The sequence below is a fragment of the Danio rerio genome, chromosome 11 (genome assembly GCF_049306965.1).
Source record: "Danio rerio strain Tuebingen ecotype United States chromosome 11, GRCz12tu, whole genome shotgun sequence".
NCBI lineage: Eukaryota > Metazoa > Chordata > Actinopteri > Cypriniformes > Danionidae > Danio > Danio rerio.
Window position 1 is genome coordinate 46,684,132 of NC_133186.1, and position 15,294 is coordinate 46,699,425.

General features: G+C 36.5%; 1 protein-coding gene across 2 annotated transcripts in view; it reads right to left on the reverse strand.

The window, feature by feature from the left end:
• Nucleotides 1-290: 290 nt before the first annotated feature.
• Nucleotides 291-15,294, reverse strand: part of mfn1b (mitofusin 1b) — a 33,365-nt gene continuing 18,361 nt past the window's right edge. Inside the window, exons 12-19 of one of the 2 annotated variants that reach the window (XM_073915569.1) lie at nt 14,287-14,413; nt 13,999-14,103; nt 11,630-11,732; nt 9,323-9,549; nt 6,892-7,065; nt 5,148-5,344; nt 3,857-3,991; nt 291-964 (exon numbers count right to left, since the gene is read on the reverse strand). In XM_073915569.1, coding sequence (XP_073771670.1) covers nt 895-964; nt 3,857-3,991; nt 5,148-5,344; nt 6,892-7,065; nt 9,323-9,549; nt 11,630-11,732; nt 13,999-14,103; nt 14,287-14,413 — 1,138 coding nt within the window. In that variant the 3' untranslated portion in view covers nt 291-894. 2 annotated transcript variants of the gene reach the window in all.

The window sequence follows — 15,294 nt, forward strand, 5'->3', positions numbered from 1 at the left end:
TAAGATGACTTGTTTAACACAACCCGGTAATCCAAGGTCTTCAAGACCCATCATGATAAAGAAATGTGTGTTTTGACATCAAGGCCAGTAAACAAAATATCCAAGTGTCCTACATTTCGTTTATTGTATGTATATGTGTGTATATATATATATATATATATATATATATATATATATATATATATATATATATATATATATATATATATATATATATATACATATATATACATATATATATACCTTAATGTTAGATTTAACTTAACACAATAATGAAATACATACAACAGTTTAATAATATCTGATTATATTTTAATTACACAGCAGAAGCTTTACACTAGAATTCAGCATATCACATTTACATGTTTTTAGAAACAAGAACAGTTCATAGAGAGAATACTGATATACTGGGTTAGAAACTACCAAGGAACATATAGAAAATAGGCTTTGTGATCAAAAGGCAAATCTACAAAATCTGATTTCCCTGTCTGATGGCATAAACTCTGTTTCTGAAAAAAGGCTCTGTGAAAAAGGCTAGGTAAAAGTTTGCTTTATGAAAGTTTAACTTCATTATGTTGATCCTGAAAAGCAAAAGCTTTCAGATGTTGTCGTTCTTCTCAAGTTTTCCATAGGACATGTTCATAGTGTTAAGTTGTTTAAGTTCCAGCAAAACTCAATCTCTGTTCAGAAAAACCTCAACCCAGATGAAACCAGTGTTAATTTAATAATACAAATTGTACAGTTAAACTACAAGTAACATTTGTTCCTCTCCACATTCCTCGCAACATCTGGTGAGTGGAGAATTCCCGAAACAGCAGGGCGTAATGGAGGGCGTACTGTATTCACGGGTTACATCACTCTCTGGATGAAGCCGACGTCCGTGTGAACTCAGGATCAGGGCTGAAGACGCAAATACTGGGAACTGAAATCCTCCAGCTGCATTTCCAGAGCTGTGGCTTTATGTCTGTGAATAAAGGAAATCATTATTACACACACAATCTAACTAAATTATTAAAGTAATTACACGCTGTTTCCTCACAGTATAGTTACTTTTTTTATCCAATCATATAAAGACAGCCAAGATGCATAACACTCCCCACCTGGTACTGTGCTCAGTTTGACACTAATATATTTTCATTTATTATTATCTGTTTTGGTCTCCCATCCAAATGGTGCCAAGACAGCATTTTTAGCCAAAAAAAAAACCATATATTTTTAAAAATGTACTTTATTCTCATGTCGCAGTGTGAACTGTGGATTGTTTCTCAAATGTTGGTCATCCACACCGACACGACTGTAAATGCAGCATAGCAATACATTTAACACATAGCAGTCAACATCTGAAGTGGAATCAAAGTTGTCCGAAAACTATTTAACAACACCCATTCTTGTCTTTTTGATCCATTTCAAATGTTAACTACTATTCATTAACCGGCCACTTTATTAGGTACACCTTACTAGTACCGGGTTGGACCCCTTTTTGCCTTCAGAACTTCGTGGCGTAGATTCAACAAGCTACTCGAAATATTCCTCAGAGATTTTGCTCCATATTGACATGATAGCATCACACAGTTGCTGCAGATTTGTCGGCTGCACATCCATCCAATCTTCTGTTCCACCACATCCCAAAACTGCTCTATTGGATTGAGATCTGGTGACTGTGGAGGCCATTTGATTACAGTAAACTCAGCAGCAATACTCAGGTAGGCTGTGGCGTTGATGCTCAATTGGTACTAATGGACCCAAAGAAAATCTCCCCCACACCATTACACCACCACTACCAGCCTGAACTGCTGATATAAGGCAGGATGATCCATGCTTTCATGTTGTTGACGCCAAATTCTGACCCGAGCATCCGAATGTGTCAGCAGAAATGGAGACTCATCAGAGCAGCAACGTTTCTCCAATCCTCTATTGTCCAGTTTTGGTGAGTCTGTGTGAATTGTAGCCTCAGTTTCCTGTTCTTAGCTGACAGGAGCGGCACCCGGTGTGCTCTTCTGCTGCTGTAGCCCATCCGCCTCAAGGTTGGACGTGTTGTGTGTTCTATTCTGCATAGCTCGATTGTAACGAGTGGTAAATCACAACACGGTGTCCTTACTACAAGCAACACAATATGCGATAAATATAATCTTTCTCCTAACCATTCCCAATGACGCTGCACTAAATTTCTATTTTAGAAACCGTTTCTAGTTCTGTGACGTCGCAACAGAACAAGCAGTATAAACTACTATGACAATGATCACCTCAGGTACTGATTATGTGCTTTATTCAGTGTTAAATGCTGCTAATCAAACCCCCTAGTTTTTCACGATTTTCTTTGTGATGTTTTGAGATAAAAATGACTGTAATGATGTAATGTAATGATTGTGAGGGCGCAGGTGAGACCATTTTTCGAGAGACGCTCGAATACGTAAGCAACGTCAATAAGTCATGTAGAACAATTAATTGCAAACTTAAATATATTTTGATTATGTGATTTGAATTTGGATGTTTTATAAGATTACTTACATTTTTTTGCGATTATTTGGGTTTAATTAACAATTTTTGTTGATTTTGCGTTGGATTCAGTCGTGAAAAACTAGGGGGTGTGACTAATGCGAGTTTGAATGCCATTTTACATCACATTTATTGCCAGACTGAAAGCAGCAGCACATTAACCTTATTCTTCATGTGCATGAGCAGCCATTGGTATAGTCATAAACACACTAGAGTTTGTAGAGCAATCAGTATCAGCAATTTCTGCCGTTTAATCAGTTCTCCCTTATGCCGAGTTCAGACTGCAGGATTTTCAAAGTAGTCGTGTCACAGATGTTTTCACACTGCTTGACTATCTGGGCTGGCGTTTCGTCGCTGCTTTGTTTACACTGCAAGATTGATCTGTGACAAGGACCTTCACATCGCATGACTTTACTATAGGAAGAATCGCCGACAAGTTCGTCCAAACTACGTCTCACAGCCAAAAACACGTCGTATCTCTTTTGTTATTGACTACATAATGAGAAAGAAGCCTTTAATGGGGTAGAACATGTACATGTTTGCTCACCTGGGTTTAAAGGGAATTAGCCATTTCTCCTTAACGTTGATAAAAAACTAATGTCTTTATGTATGAAACGTCAAACAGACACGGTTGCTCCTGAGTCCTGTCAAACCTCCACTAGTTTTTCCTCCATTTCGTGGGTCCAAATAAACCGAAAAAGAGCGCTGTTACCTTCTCCCCCAGCCTCCCGCTGGCCTGCAGCAGGTATACACACACACACACACACACACACACACACACAAGTGAATGCCGCTCTCTCATTGGCTGTAGGCGATCACTGATGTTATTTTCAGTCAAAACTCAATTCACACGGCATGATTTGAATCGCCGACAGCTCCACATATTCAGCACGCCAAATATCTCACAGGCATCGGCGACTCATCGGCGATTCTCTCAGATCGCGTCTTTGATCGTTTATACTGTGTGATTGTCACTCACGTGCACGAGCAGCGATTTGCCTGTGATTTCAGGCATTTGTCGGCGATTTCTCAAAACCTGTCGGCGAGCCAAAATCGGGGATAAAATCACGCAGTCTGAACTAGGCATTAGACAACTAAATCAAATAAGGTCAATAGATCACTTCAGATCTTAAAAATAAAATACCAAGCAAATGGTTTGAAAATGATTCAAATGCAGCGATTCAGTGCAAACCCAAATTTCAGTCACTTAGTAAACTTTTAATAATTTTAACGAGGTTTATTGTGTCGTAGATTATAAACATTACTGTTTAATTGGCAGTGGCTGGTAGTTAAATGAAGGGCTAGTATTTGTCGTGTTGCATTTGGTGTGCATAGCCAAGTTGTGTAAATGCTAGCTGACCTGAGCACTTTGGATCGGTTCTGTACGGTTTCCAGCTTCTGGATCTTGTCAGTGAGGCGTTGGATGTCACTCTCCAGGTCCCTCTGGGTAATGTCAACCTGCTGGCAGAGTCGGGCGAACGTGCTGGCGATTTCCCTGCATCAGAAACACGGCAACACTTTTAGGAACTATAAATAACATATTATAAACGTCGCATGCACACAAAAACAAGGGTGGAAATGTGCGTGTGCCACTTCCCATGCAAAAATTGCAAAAAACTAACCTGACATGAGAAGCTGTAAGTCATCATACTTAACTTCAATATTGACTTAACTGATCTACTTTAATTGTCATATGATGATGAATGATCATTAATAAATCAAGTGAAATTTATTCTGGCATACGTTCACTTTTGGGAAGGTAAATAAAGGTTTCGTAAATGAGACCCCAGCTGCAAAATTACTGTAGGCTATGTAATAAAAGAATTAATTTCGTTTTCAGCCAAGTGCATGGAGAAAGTTTGTTTTCGCCTCAGAATTGTTATTTCAGTGCATCGCTATTAAGCATACCTGTCAACATTGGGATGTGAAAATAAGGGATATGCCCACCAACAAACCCCCCCCAAACGAATGAATCTCATTTATTTGGATTTTTCGCTTGATTACATTAAATAACAGGTGTCACTTTAAAAATGCACACATCTAACGTTATAATCAAAGCACTTCATTGCTTTTCAAACTTTTTATGCTCATTTAGGACAAAATTAGTTGCGTTTAAAAATACCCCACCAAGATTGACATCTTTAGGTGTTATCATTATTATTATTATTATTATCATTTATGTCTATTCAAACACACACCCAAAACTCAGACTTTCACTCTGCCTAAAATTGTGTGTACAGAATCAGTTTGGGAAACGGCATCTATTTATTACTATGGAGCGCGTCAGCTGACAGTCACGCACTGCTATATGACTGTTTTGAAGTTTGCATAGAAGCGACAGCACCCGTAATAAAAAGGAAAGGGAATCCCGCCGTTTTTATATTTATATCAAAGTATTTTCATGCCTAAATAAAGGGAAAGCACAGGAAAGAATCACATTTGTGAGAAAGGGGCGGCCCCTGGTGGTTCGGCAGTAAGGGTTGCGTATAGCGAGGATCGGCACTTTAATGTTTATTTGCCACCATTCAGAGAAAGACAGAAAATACGGGAGAAATACCTTTATGGGGTGATGGTGGGATAGAACTGTAAAATACAGGAGAATCCCGGAAAAAACAAAAGGGTTGACAGGTATGCTATTAAGAAGCACTCACTGCTGCACTTGGTGGCTGCAGTTTGAGCTGGTGAAGCTGATGATCATTTGCAGTTTCTCGGTGGCGTAATCAACAAACTGCTTCTTCAGGGCTCTTTCCTTGGCTTTGGTGGTCCAGGTGAGTCTTTCGTACAGGTACAGCAGACCATACATACTCATGGAGAGAGCAATCAGACGCCAGCCGACTGTACGCCACACCTAGTGGAGGAAATTAATTGTTTTAAAGCCATGTTAAGGTCAATATTATTCGCCCCCTTCAGCAATATTAGTTTTGGATTGTCTCCAGAACAAACCACTGTTATACAATGACTTGCCTAATTACCCTAGCTTTACCCTAATTACCCTAACTTTAATTGCCCCCAAAAAACTGAAAGAATTTCCAAAAAAAAAAAGAAGAAACTGCCCCCCAAAAAACAGGAAAACTTTACCCTAATTGCCCTAGTGAAGCCTTTAAAAGTCACTTTAAGCTGAACACTAGTGTCTTGAAGGATATAGTCTAATATTATTTACTGTCATCATGGAGAAGAAAAAAAAATCAGTTATTAGAAATGAGTTTTAAAACTATTATGTTCAGAAATGTGCCGAAGAAATTGCCAAAAACAATTTCATTACAACAAAAACTAAACAGAAAATAACTGAAAAAAACAGCAAAGCAAACAACACATAATATTGTCAAATCTCCATGATTATTAATTACAATAAAAGTAAAACAAATAAAATAAATTGCCCAAAAAACACAAAAATTGCCCCCCCCCCCTCAAAAAAAAATGCCCAAACAACAAAAAATGCCCAAAAAAACATAATAAAATACCCCCAAAAAAATTGCCCAAAAACAAAAAATTGCACCCCAAAAAACAGAAACAAATGCCAAAACAGAAATAAATGCCCCAAAAAGACTGAAAAAATGGACCAAAAAAAAAACATTGCCCAAAAAAACTAAAAATTGCCAAAAAAACTATTAAAATGCCCCCCAAAAATATGAAAACATTGACTAAAAAACAAGAAATTAAGAAAAAAGATAAGTATTGTATAAGTAAAATAAACTGACTTTAGCGTATGTTGTTAAAAAAGATTCCAAATAAACAAATAAATAAAATAAATAAATAAATCTAAATATATGATCAAAAAATATATATAATAAATAAAAATATATTAAATAAACCTGAAAATAAATATAATCTAAAGTAAAAACTGAACTGAAAGTGTTTTTTTTTTTACATTGATTAATAAAAAAAACAATTCAATTTAATTACTCAAATAAATTACAGGCCTGGAAACATTGGAAGAAAAATGCAAAAAATGTATATCTATGCATCAATATATCTTTTTTTTAAATATATCTTTTAATGAGAAAGTCCACCAAAAACAGAAATTTAATTAGCAAAAGCCCCTAAAACTAAACATTAATTCCCCAAAAATGAAAACATGAAATTAGTTGTTAAAAATGTATAAAAAAAATAATAAATCACCTAAAAAACTCAACAGAAAAATGAATCATCAAAAACATTAATGAAGACATGTTACACAAAAATCTGACAAAAAGAGAAAATTAATTGTTAAAGCACCTCCAAACACAACTGGCATTTATCACAGGAGTGATTGCTGCATATTTTACCTGCCAATCTCCAAAATAAAGATCTTTCATTCTACATTCTAGATCCATCTTTCTACAGTCATATAGTGATCAAGCCTGCTATATAAATGATGGGTGATTCAGTAAAGTGTAAATAATAGATGATTCTCACCACTCCTCCAACAATGATCACGCTCATAGACGTGCGTGAGGTGACCGAGGCCAGGTTATTCACCATGGTCAACATGAGCTCCTCCTGGGTCACTGAGGCCTGATTCTGACCCAGAGCTCTGGAGTTCTGGGACTGAACCACCGCTGGGGCTGTAGGGGTGGTTGGTGCTGTCAGCTGAGGAAAAAACAACCAGAGATACAACACAGTGAGAATTTAATTGTCAAAGCCTTGAATTAGAAAATTAATCAACTGAAAAAACTTCCAAAACAAAACATTGCACCAAAAACAGAAAAATTATAGGCAAAAAAAGTCCTAAAAACAATTTCAAAACAGAAAATAACTTAAAATAACATAACAACACAGAAAATTGTCAAATGCTCATGATTATTAATTATTATAAAAGTAAAAAAACTTTTAAAAATTGCCCCCCCCCCCCCCCAAAAAAGAAAAAAAACTGCCCCAAAAAGCTAAAAATTGCCCCCCCCAAAAAAACAGAAAAAAGTGCCCCAAAAAAAACTAAAAATTGCCCCCCCCCCCAAAAAAACAGAAAAAACTGCCAAAAAAACTAAAAATTACCCCCCCCAAAAAAACAGAAAAAAGCTGCCCCAAAAAAAAAATTTGCTTCCCCAAAAATAAACAGAAAAAAACTGCCCCAAAAAAACTAAAAATTGCCCCCCCCAAAAAAACTGCCCAAAAAAACAAAAAATTGCCCCCCCCAAAAAAACAGAAAAAAACTGCCCAAAAAAACAAAAAATTGCCTCCCCCAAAATAAACAGAAAAAAACTGCCCAAAAAAAATCTAAAAATTGCCCCCCTCAAAAAAACAGAAAAAACTGTCCAAAAAAACAAAAAATTGCCCCCCCCAAAAAAACAGAAAAAAACTGCCCAAAAAAACAAAAAATTGCCTCCCCCAAAATAAACAGAAAAAAACTGCCCAAAAAAAATCTAAAAATTGCCCCCCTCAAAAAAACAGAAAAAACTGCCCAAAAAAACAAAAAATTGCCCCACTCAAAAAAACAGAAAAAACTGCCCAAAAAAACCTAAAAATTGCCCCCCTCAAAAAAACAGAAAAAACTGCCCAAAAAAAAAACTAAAATTGCCCCCCCCAAAAAAACAGAAAAAACTGCCAAAAAAAACCTAAAAATTGCCCCCCCCCCCAAAAAAAAATTTGCCCAAAATGTTTTTTTGAAAAATTGCCCAAAAAAACAAAATACCCCCCCCCCCCAAAAAAAACTGAAAAAAATTGCCCAGAAAAACAAGAATCCCCCCTCCTCCAACATAACAGAAGAAATTGCCCAAAAAACAAAAAATTTACAAAAAAAAAAAAAGACTGAAAAAATTGCCCCAAAAAAAACTAAAAATTGTTTTACCAAACACCCACCAAAACCAGAAAATTGACTGTTAAAGAAAGCAAGAGAAATAAATATGAACATTTAATGGGCAAAAATCCCCAAAGCAGAAAATTTATTGGCATAAAAGGCCTCCAAAACAGATGAATCGTCAAATCCCCAAATCAGATAATCACTCACATAAAAAGTCCAAAAACTGAAAATTTAATTGGCAAATAAGCCCCAAAACAGAAAACTAATTGCACAAAAAGCCCAAGAAAAAAGCAAACAGAAAAAGAGTCTTCCTGAAAAACCCAGAAAATACAAAAACAAAATGAATCACCAAAAACAGAGAATAGATGATTAAAACTACTCAAAAAAAGGAAAAGCAAACAATAAAAATGAACATTTAATGATAAAAAAAAGTCCCCAAAACTGAAAAATCATTGCCAAAAATCGCCAAACTATTCGTCAAAAAACATTTGTATCCAAAAAGCTCCTAAAACAGAAAATAAAATGTTGAATCCCAAAATTAGGAAATTAATCATTAAAAATATTGAAAAAGAAAATCACTAAAGACCCAGACTAAAACCAGAAAACTGATTATTAAAAAAAAGTGTGAGAGAGAAATAAATATGAACATCTAATGGCCAAAAATCGAACCGAAAACGAATCGTCAAACCCCCAAATAAAAAAGAAATCTCCATAATTGCAATTCTTTTAAATGAACCCCTTGTGTGCTGTTGGGGTTAAATTGTTGGGGTGTTGTTGACTGTCATGGCTTTATAATGAATAAATGAGATTATAATGAAAGTCAATGGGGCAAAAACAGCCACCAACATCACCAAAGAGAAGTCAATCTGCCCAGAGTGTGGTGTTGAGTTTCTGAACATTTCCAAAGGATTTTCACAAAATATGTGTCAAAATAAGATTTGCCACCAAAAATCCTCCCATTATCTGAAACGCAGAGAAAGTTGTGGCCAAATTAAGACTCAGAATCAGCCCAGAGTGGATGAAAACGACCCAACAGCACACAAGAGTTAATCATCAGCCAAGCCTCATTAACAGTCCTGTGTAACAGTCTCCCATTAGCTGTTGAGGTACCTGTAGGTTCTGGTCCACCAGCATCAGGGCTCGTTTGGCGTTGACGGGACCGAGGAATCTGTGCACCAGCGCAGACCAGCCTAAGGAGAACTGGAACTCGATGTTCTCCTGGAAGTCTGAGCAGAGCGTGGCGCAGTTCAGGTCGTAGCTGAGCTCAAACTTGCGGCTGGGGATGAGCATGTGGAGCTGCGTCTGGGCAGCAGAGGGCAGCAGAGGCTTCAGACACTCTGGAGGAGGACAAACTCTCTTTATCATAATGTGTCAACATGTAGGGTCACACATGAGGTCTTCGTGCCCAAAAATGTCCACAAGGGAAAGATATGGAGTATAAGGTGTGGATGATGGCTAATACTTTGATGACACTGTTCAGCACTTTAATCAGTTGTTTTTAATTGTGCCATATAAATAAATATTGAAGCAAATACATGACGCATAAGCTAACAATAGATTGAAATTAAGTATTCCAGAGAGCCAGATAGCACAGCAATGCTTGTAATAAACTAGATGTGACACACTTCAGCCGCTATCAGACATCTATTAATAGGGTTGTCAGCTAGTGTTGTTTAAATGCCAAACACAGGTCATTATGTGTCTGTGTGTGTGTGTGTGTGTGTCCAGGGGCCTGTTTCAGTAAGGAGGTTCAAACAACTCAGAGTTTAAACTTGAACTCTGAGTTGATTTACTGAGAGATTAAAAACTCAGAGTTTTGGGTTTCAGAACAGCTGATCTGAGTTGGGTCAATCAACTTCGAGTAGACCAACTCAAAGTTAAGCGCGCACACCGTGACTTTAAAAAGGCATTATCAATGGAGCGCAGATATTACGAGTGACTATGGCAATATCTTATAAAAGAGATCAGCATTTCTTTCTCCAGCTGAACTTGATGTTCTCATGCAAAGTTATAGCAAATATGAGCGTATATATTTGAAAAGAAGCAACCATCAGTGAAGAAGAGACAGTTAGCGTGGGAAAACAGCTGCTCAAGTTAATGCCTAATTTCACTTTTTAAGTATTTAAATATTTAAGTATAATAAAATAAATAATGTAATTTGTGATGTTTATATTTTTTTTTTCTAAACTTTTTTATACATTTATTAGTTTTAAATGATTTAACAGTGCACTTGTGTCTGCCTTTTTTATTGATCAAGTGATAGAGGTTAATATAACATTTAGAAGGTAAGCAGTACTAAAAATAATTTTAGAAAGAGTAATAATCCCATTAATCTAGTTACATGCATGTCGAAGGTGAATTCAATTTAATTATTTATTAAAAAAGCATAAGCCATTCTAGTACAGTTCTTCTGTGTGTGACTAAAATGTAGGCAATAGCTATGTTTCCATCCAAATATATTACATAAATTTATGTGCAAAACTGGCATATTGCATAAAAGATGCAAATAAAATTCCATCCAACGAGTCAAAGAGAAAAAAATCGTCACTTCCTGATTAAACTGGCACCAAATATCAACAGTAAAAACAGAATTTCTGTGGTAGAAGAAGCTGCGTCAATTAATTCTTTATGTAGCCTAATTAATGTACTTGCGCCTCGATGTCAGAAGACAATACTGAAACACAATGAACACGTGGGGGCGTCTGAAGCCATGAGACGCGGAGACTCTTGACACGCACCAGACGTTTGGAGGTAATTAATAATAAACACTAATACTGAAAGAGTTAAGGCATTTTAGAATGACTAAAACAATATTTAAGACGTGTTACAGTGTGCTCAGCCTGCTGGTTTATTCATTTACACACATTTTCATTATCATATGATCATGATCTTTTTTTAATGTACATACTGTAATTTGTTCAGTAAAAGTGTTTCCATCGTAGTTTATGCGCACATTTTCTATAGAATAAAAGTTTATCCTACTCAGTTATGTGCTTTTTTTATACATATTTTAAAAAAGTTATGTGCATCATGACGTTTCTATCAATCGTTTTTATGCACGTATCCAAAATGAGCATTAAAATAGGTGTGTGGAAATGTAAGGCTAAGGCGAGAAATACGCTTCATCTTTGAAAAAAGGGGAGGAGACAGACAGAAACTCTGAGTTTAGAGAATAAAACCTGCTTCTGACCAGGTTAGATTCACAGAGTAAGTTACCACAGTAACTGACTCTGAGTTAAAGTTACCTCTCTTTCAGAAACAGGCTTGACTTACCCTGCTTTCTCCAGTTTAACAAACCTGCCATTTTGAAACGGAAAACCCAGAGTTTCTCTCATTTCAGGGTTAAAATACGCTGAGTTTTCACTTAACCTCCTTTCTGAAACAGGCCCCAGGTTGTGTTTGTGTGTTTTCAAGTACCGATCATGTCTTGCTGAGAACACTGAACAGAGGCGTTTACAGCATCAGAACAGCGGAAAGCCAGATTCTTGCCCATGCCCTGCTCAATATGGCTGAGCAGATCCTGCAGAACAACAACACAGGTCACATGATCATTTATGAAGCATTGTAGGAGGAAAAAATAGATCATTTTTTAAATAGTAATAATAATAACAACAACAATAATAATAATAATAATAATAATACAAATAATAATAACAATACAAATATCAATAATAAAAAACTAAATAATAATAATATCAATAATAAAAATAATAATAATAATAATATATGTATTTTGTATACACACACACAATTATTTCTGAGGAATTAAAAGAAATATCACTACATTTATTACTACTGTTACTACAGTAATGTTTCATATTAAAATGCTCAGTTTGTCTGGATTTGCCATTTATTCAATTCAGTTTGTTTTATTCTGTAAATTTCTGATAACTTCTTCCCAATTTACAATTAAAAAATGTTGTTGCACAAAACAACGAATGCAATGCTTTCGACATGTTTATATACATTTGAAGACAACACAATACCAATTTTTAAACTTAGCTTTAATAAAAACATTAAGAAATCTTTTGAATAAAAATAAATCATAAAATAATAATTAAAAGTATATATGATCAGAATCAGCTTTATTGCCTACAACATCTGGACAAACCCGGGAACTATGTCAAACATATATTTATGTATGTCTTTTTTAATAAACTTGATTTTAAATGCCAAAAAAAAAAAAGCAATCATCTGTCATTCTGACCCGAGTGTCATTTTCTGGAGGACAAAACGCGCTAAATAAATTAGATCAGAAATCGTGCCCCATCACACGGTTTCAGACTCGATCAGAATCGGACGTTGCCTCCTGATCAGGACTTGGATATGCATGTATATATTCTCATTATTTTTTAACACGCCTACAGTTATGTGCTGGCACAGAGTTAAGGTTTTTGCACACTGAAATCTGAAACTTTCGTATGCATTTTTTTTCATATTCATAAGCGAAAAATTCATCATGAAAACAAACCCTGCACACCGAGTGCATTTTAATTATTTAATACAATGTGTATAAATTAATCCATTACAAAAAAAAAAAACGCAAATATTTTTGAGTTTTGTCTGCACTCTGGAGGTATTATGAAGGTAATGACGACATTGCCATAGCACACTGTGAGATATGTACACTTGGGATTGCAGTGGGGTATTTTACGTTGAGGTGCTGTTTGTTTTTAATATTAGATTTGTTTATATTAACTGTTGCACTAAAGTCCAAAAGTGAAGAATTGATGTTATTTATTAGTTGACTGTTCAAGTTACCTCACAGAAGTGCTCTGCTTTTTTTTTACTCATTTTTATTATTTGTTTTTATTTTACTTGTTTCTTTTATTCCTGTTTACGTAAAGCACTTTGAATTGCCACTGTGTATGAAATGTGCTATATAAATAAACTTGCCTTGCCTTGCTTGTTCACAGAGTTGTTGAATGTTAAAATAAGGTGAATTAAATAAAAAATAAGGAACATCCTGGATCTGTTCCTTCGCTCTTTATTATTCTTTTTTTTATGTATTATAGAAGTATCGGATCCGGTTTCGGTATCGGTAGATTCATTCATTCATTTTCTTGTCGGCTTAGTCCCTTTATTAATCTGAAGTCGCCACAGCGGAATGAACTGCCAACTTATACAGCAAGTTTTTAAGCAGCGGATGCCCTTCCAGCCGCAACCCATCTCTGGGAAACATTCACACACACACACTCATACACTACGGACAATTTAGCCTACTCAATTCACCTGTACCTCATGTGTTTGGACTGTGGGGGAAACCGGAGCACCCGGAGGAAACCCACGCGAACGCAGGGAGAACATGCAAACTTCACACAGAAACGCCAACTGAGCCGAGGATCGAACCAGCTACCTTCTTGCTGTGAGGCGAACGTGCTACCCACTGCGTCGCCTATCGGTAGATTCTCAAAATCAAACGACTCAGAGGCAAAAAACCTGATCGGGACATCCCTAAAATAAATGTTTCTTATCAGACCTCATGTTTAAAGAATAAAACAAATATTTTTTCTTAGACCTATACCTAATAAATCCAGAGAAATCGATAATTCTCTCTATTTCTCGCTTGATTTCATCCATAGCTGTGTGTGTGTGTTTATAGGTAATTAAATAAATCAATAATTAAATAAATACTTCAATACTTAATTAATTAAAATTAGTTTTTCAACCACAGTGCATATGATTAAAATGTTTAATTACAAGTTTTGCTCATTCATTTAAACACACAAAACTCTGCTGAACGTGATTACTCTGCTCTGCTGTTGAAGTTGTTAAAGTTCACTCACAGATTTGTACATTTTGAGCATTTGAGGCGACGGGTGGAAATCTGACCGAAACTCGTCTATGATCACAGACAGACGACAGATCTCCTCCGCCATGGCGTTTGACACCTGAGAAACACAGAAACAGTATAATAATACACGATGAGCGGCTGAATTATTAGAAAATAAGGTGCATCAGCAACAGGAGTGCATTACTTTCTAATAATTCAATCAAATATTCCTCACATGATCTGAAAAGTGTCCTAAAGTTGTTCAGTCAGGTATTTAAACACAATATTTTGTGATCCTGACCTTGTTTTCCACCTCCTCCGTGATGGCCTTGATTTTCTTCTTGATGTCTTGGATAAGCAGGTTGAGTTGATTGCGAACGAAATCCAGCCGGTCGATCAGATACTCTCGCTCCTCCAGGGAAACAACCCTTACATCAGACAAAACATGAGTCAGTACATGAGCCAGGTTTAGTGATGGAGAGCAGCTTTAATGTGAACTTAATTCATTTTCAAATTCAATTTTTAGCATTTCAAAGTATTTCCTAAAATAGTTTTCTTCTGGGGAAAATACACTCACCGGCCACTTTATTAGGTACACCTGTCCAACTGCTTGTTAACGTAAATTTATGATCAGCGAATCACATGGCAGCAGCTCAATGCATTTAGGCATGTAGACAAGGTCAAGATGATCTGCTGCAGTTCAACCAGAGCATCAGAATGGGGGAGAAAGGGGATTTAAGTGACTTTGAACGTGGCATGGTTGTTGATTTTCACTACTGGGATTTTCACGCACAACCATCTCTAGGGTTTACAGAGAATGCTCTGACAAAGAGGAAATGTCCAGTGAGCGGCAGTTCTGTGGACGCAAATGCCTTGCTGATGCCAGAGGTCAGAGGAGAATGGCCAGACTGGTTCCAGCTGATAGAAAGGCAACAGTAACTCAAATAAGCACTCGTTACAACCGAGCTCTGCAGAAGAGCATCTCTGAACACACAACACGGCCAACCTTGAGGCGGATGGGCTACAGCAGCAGAAGAGCACACCGGGTGCCGCTCAGAACAGGAAACTGAGGCTACAATTCACACAGACTCACCAAAACTGGACAATAGAAGATTGGAGAAACGTTGCTGCTCTGATGAGTCTCCATTTCTGCTGACACATTTGGATGCTCGGCTCAGACAACATGAAAGCATGGATCATCCTGCCTTGTATCAGCGGTTCAGGCTGGTGGTGGTGGTGTAATGGTGTGGGGGAGATTTTCTTTGGGTTCATTAGTACCAATTGAGCATCAACGCCACAGCCTACCTGA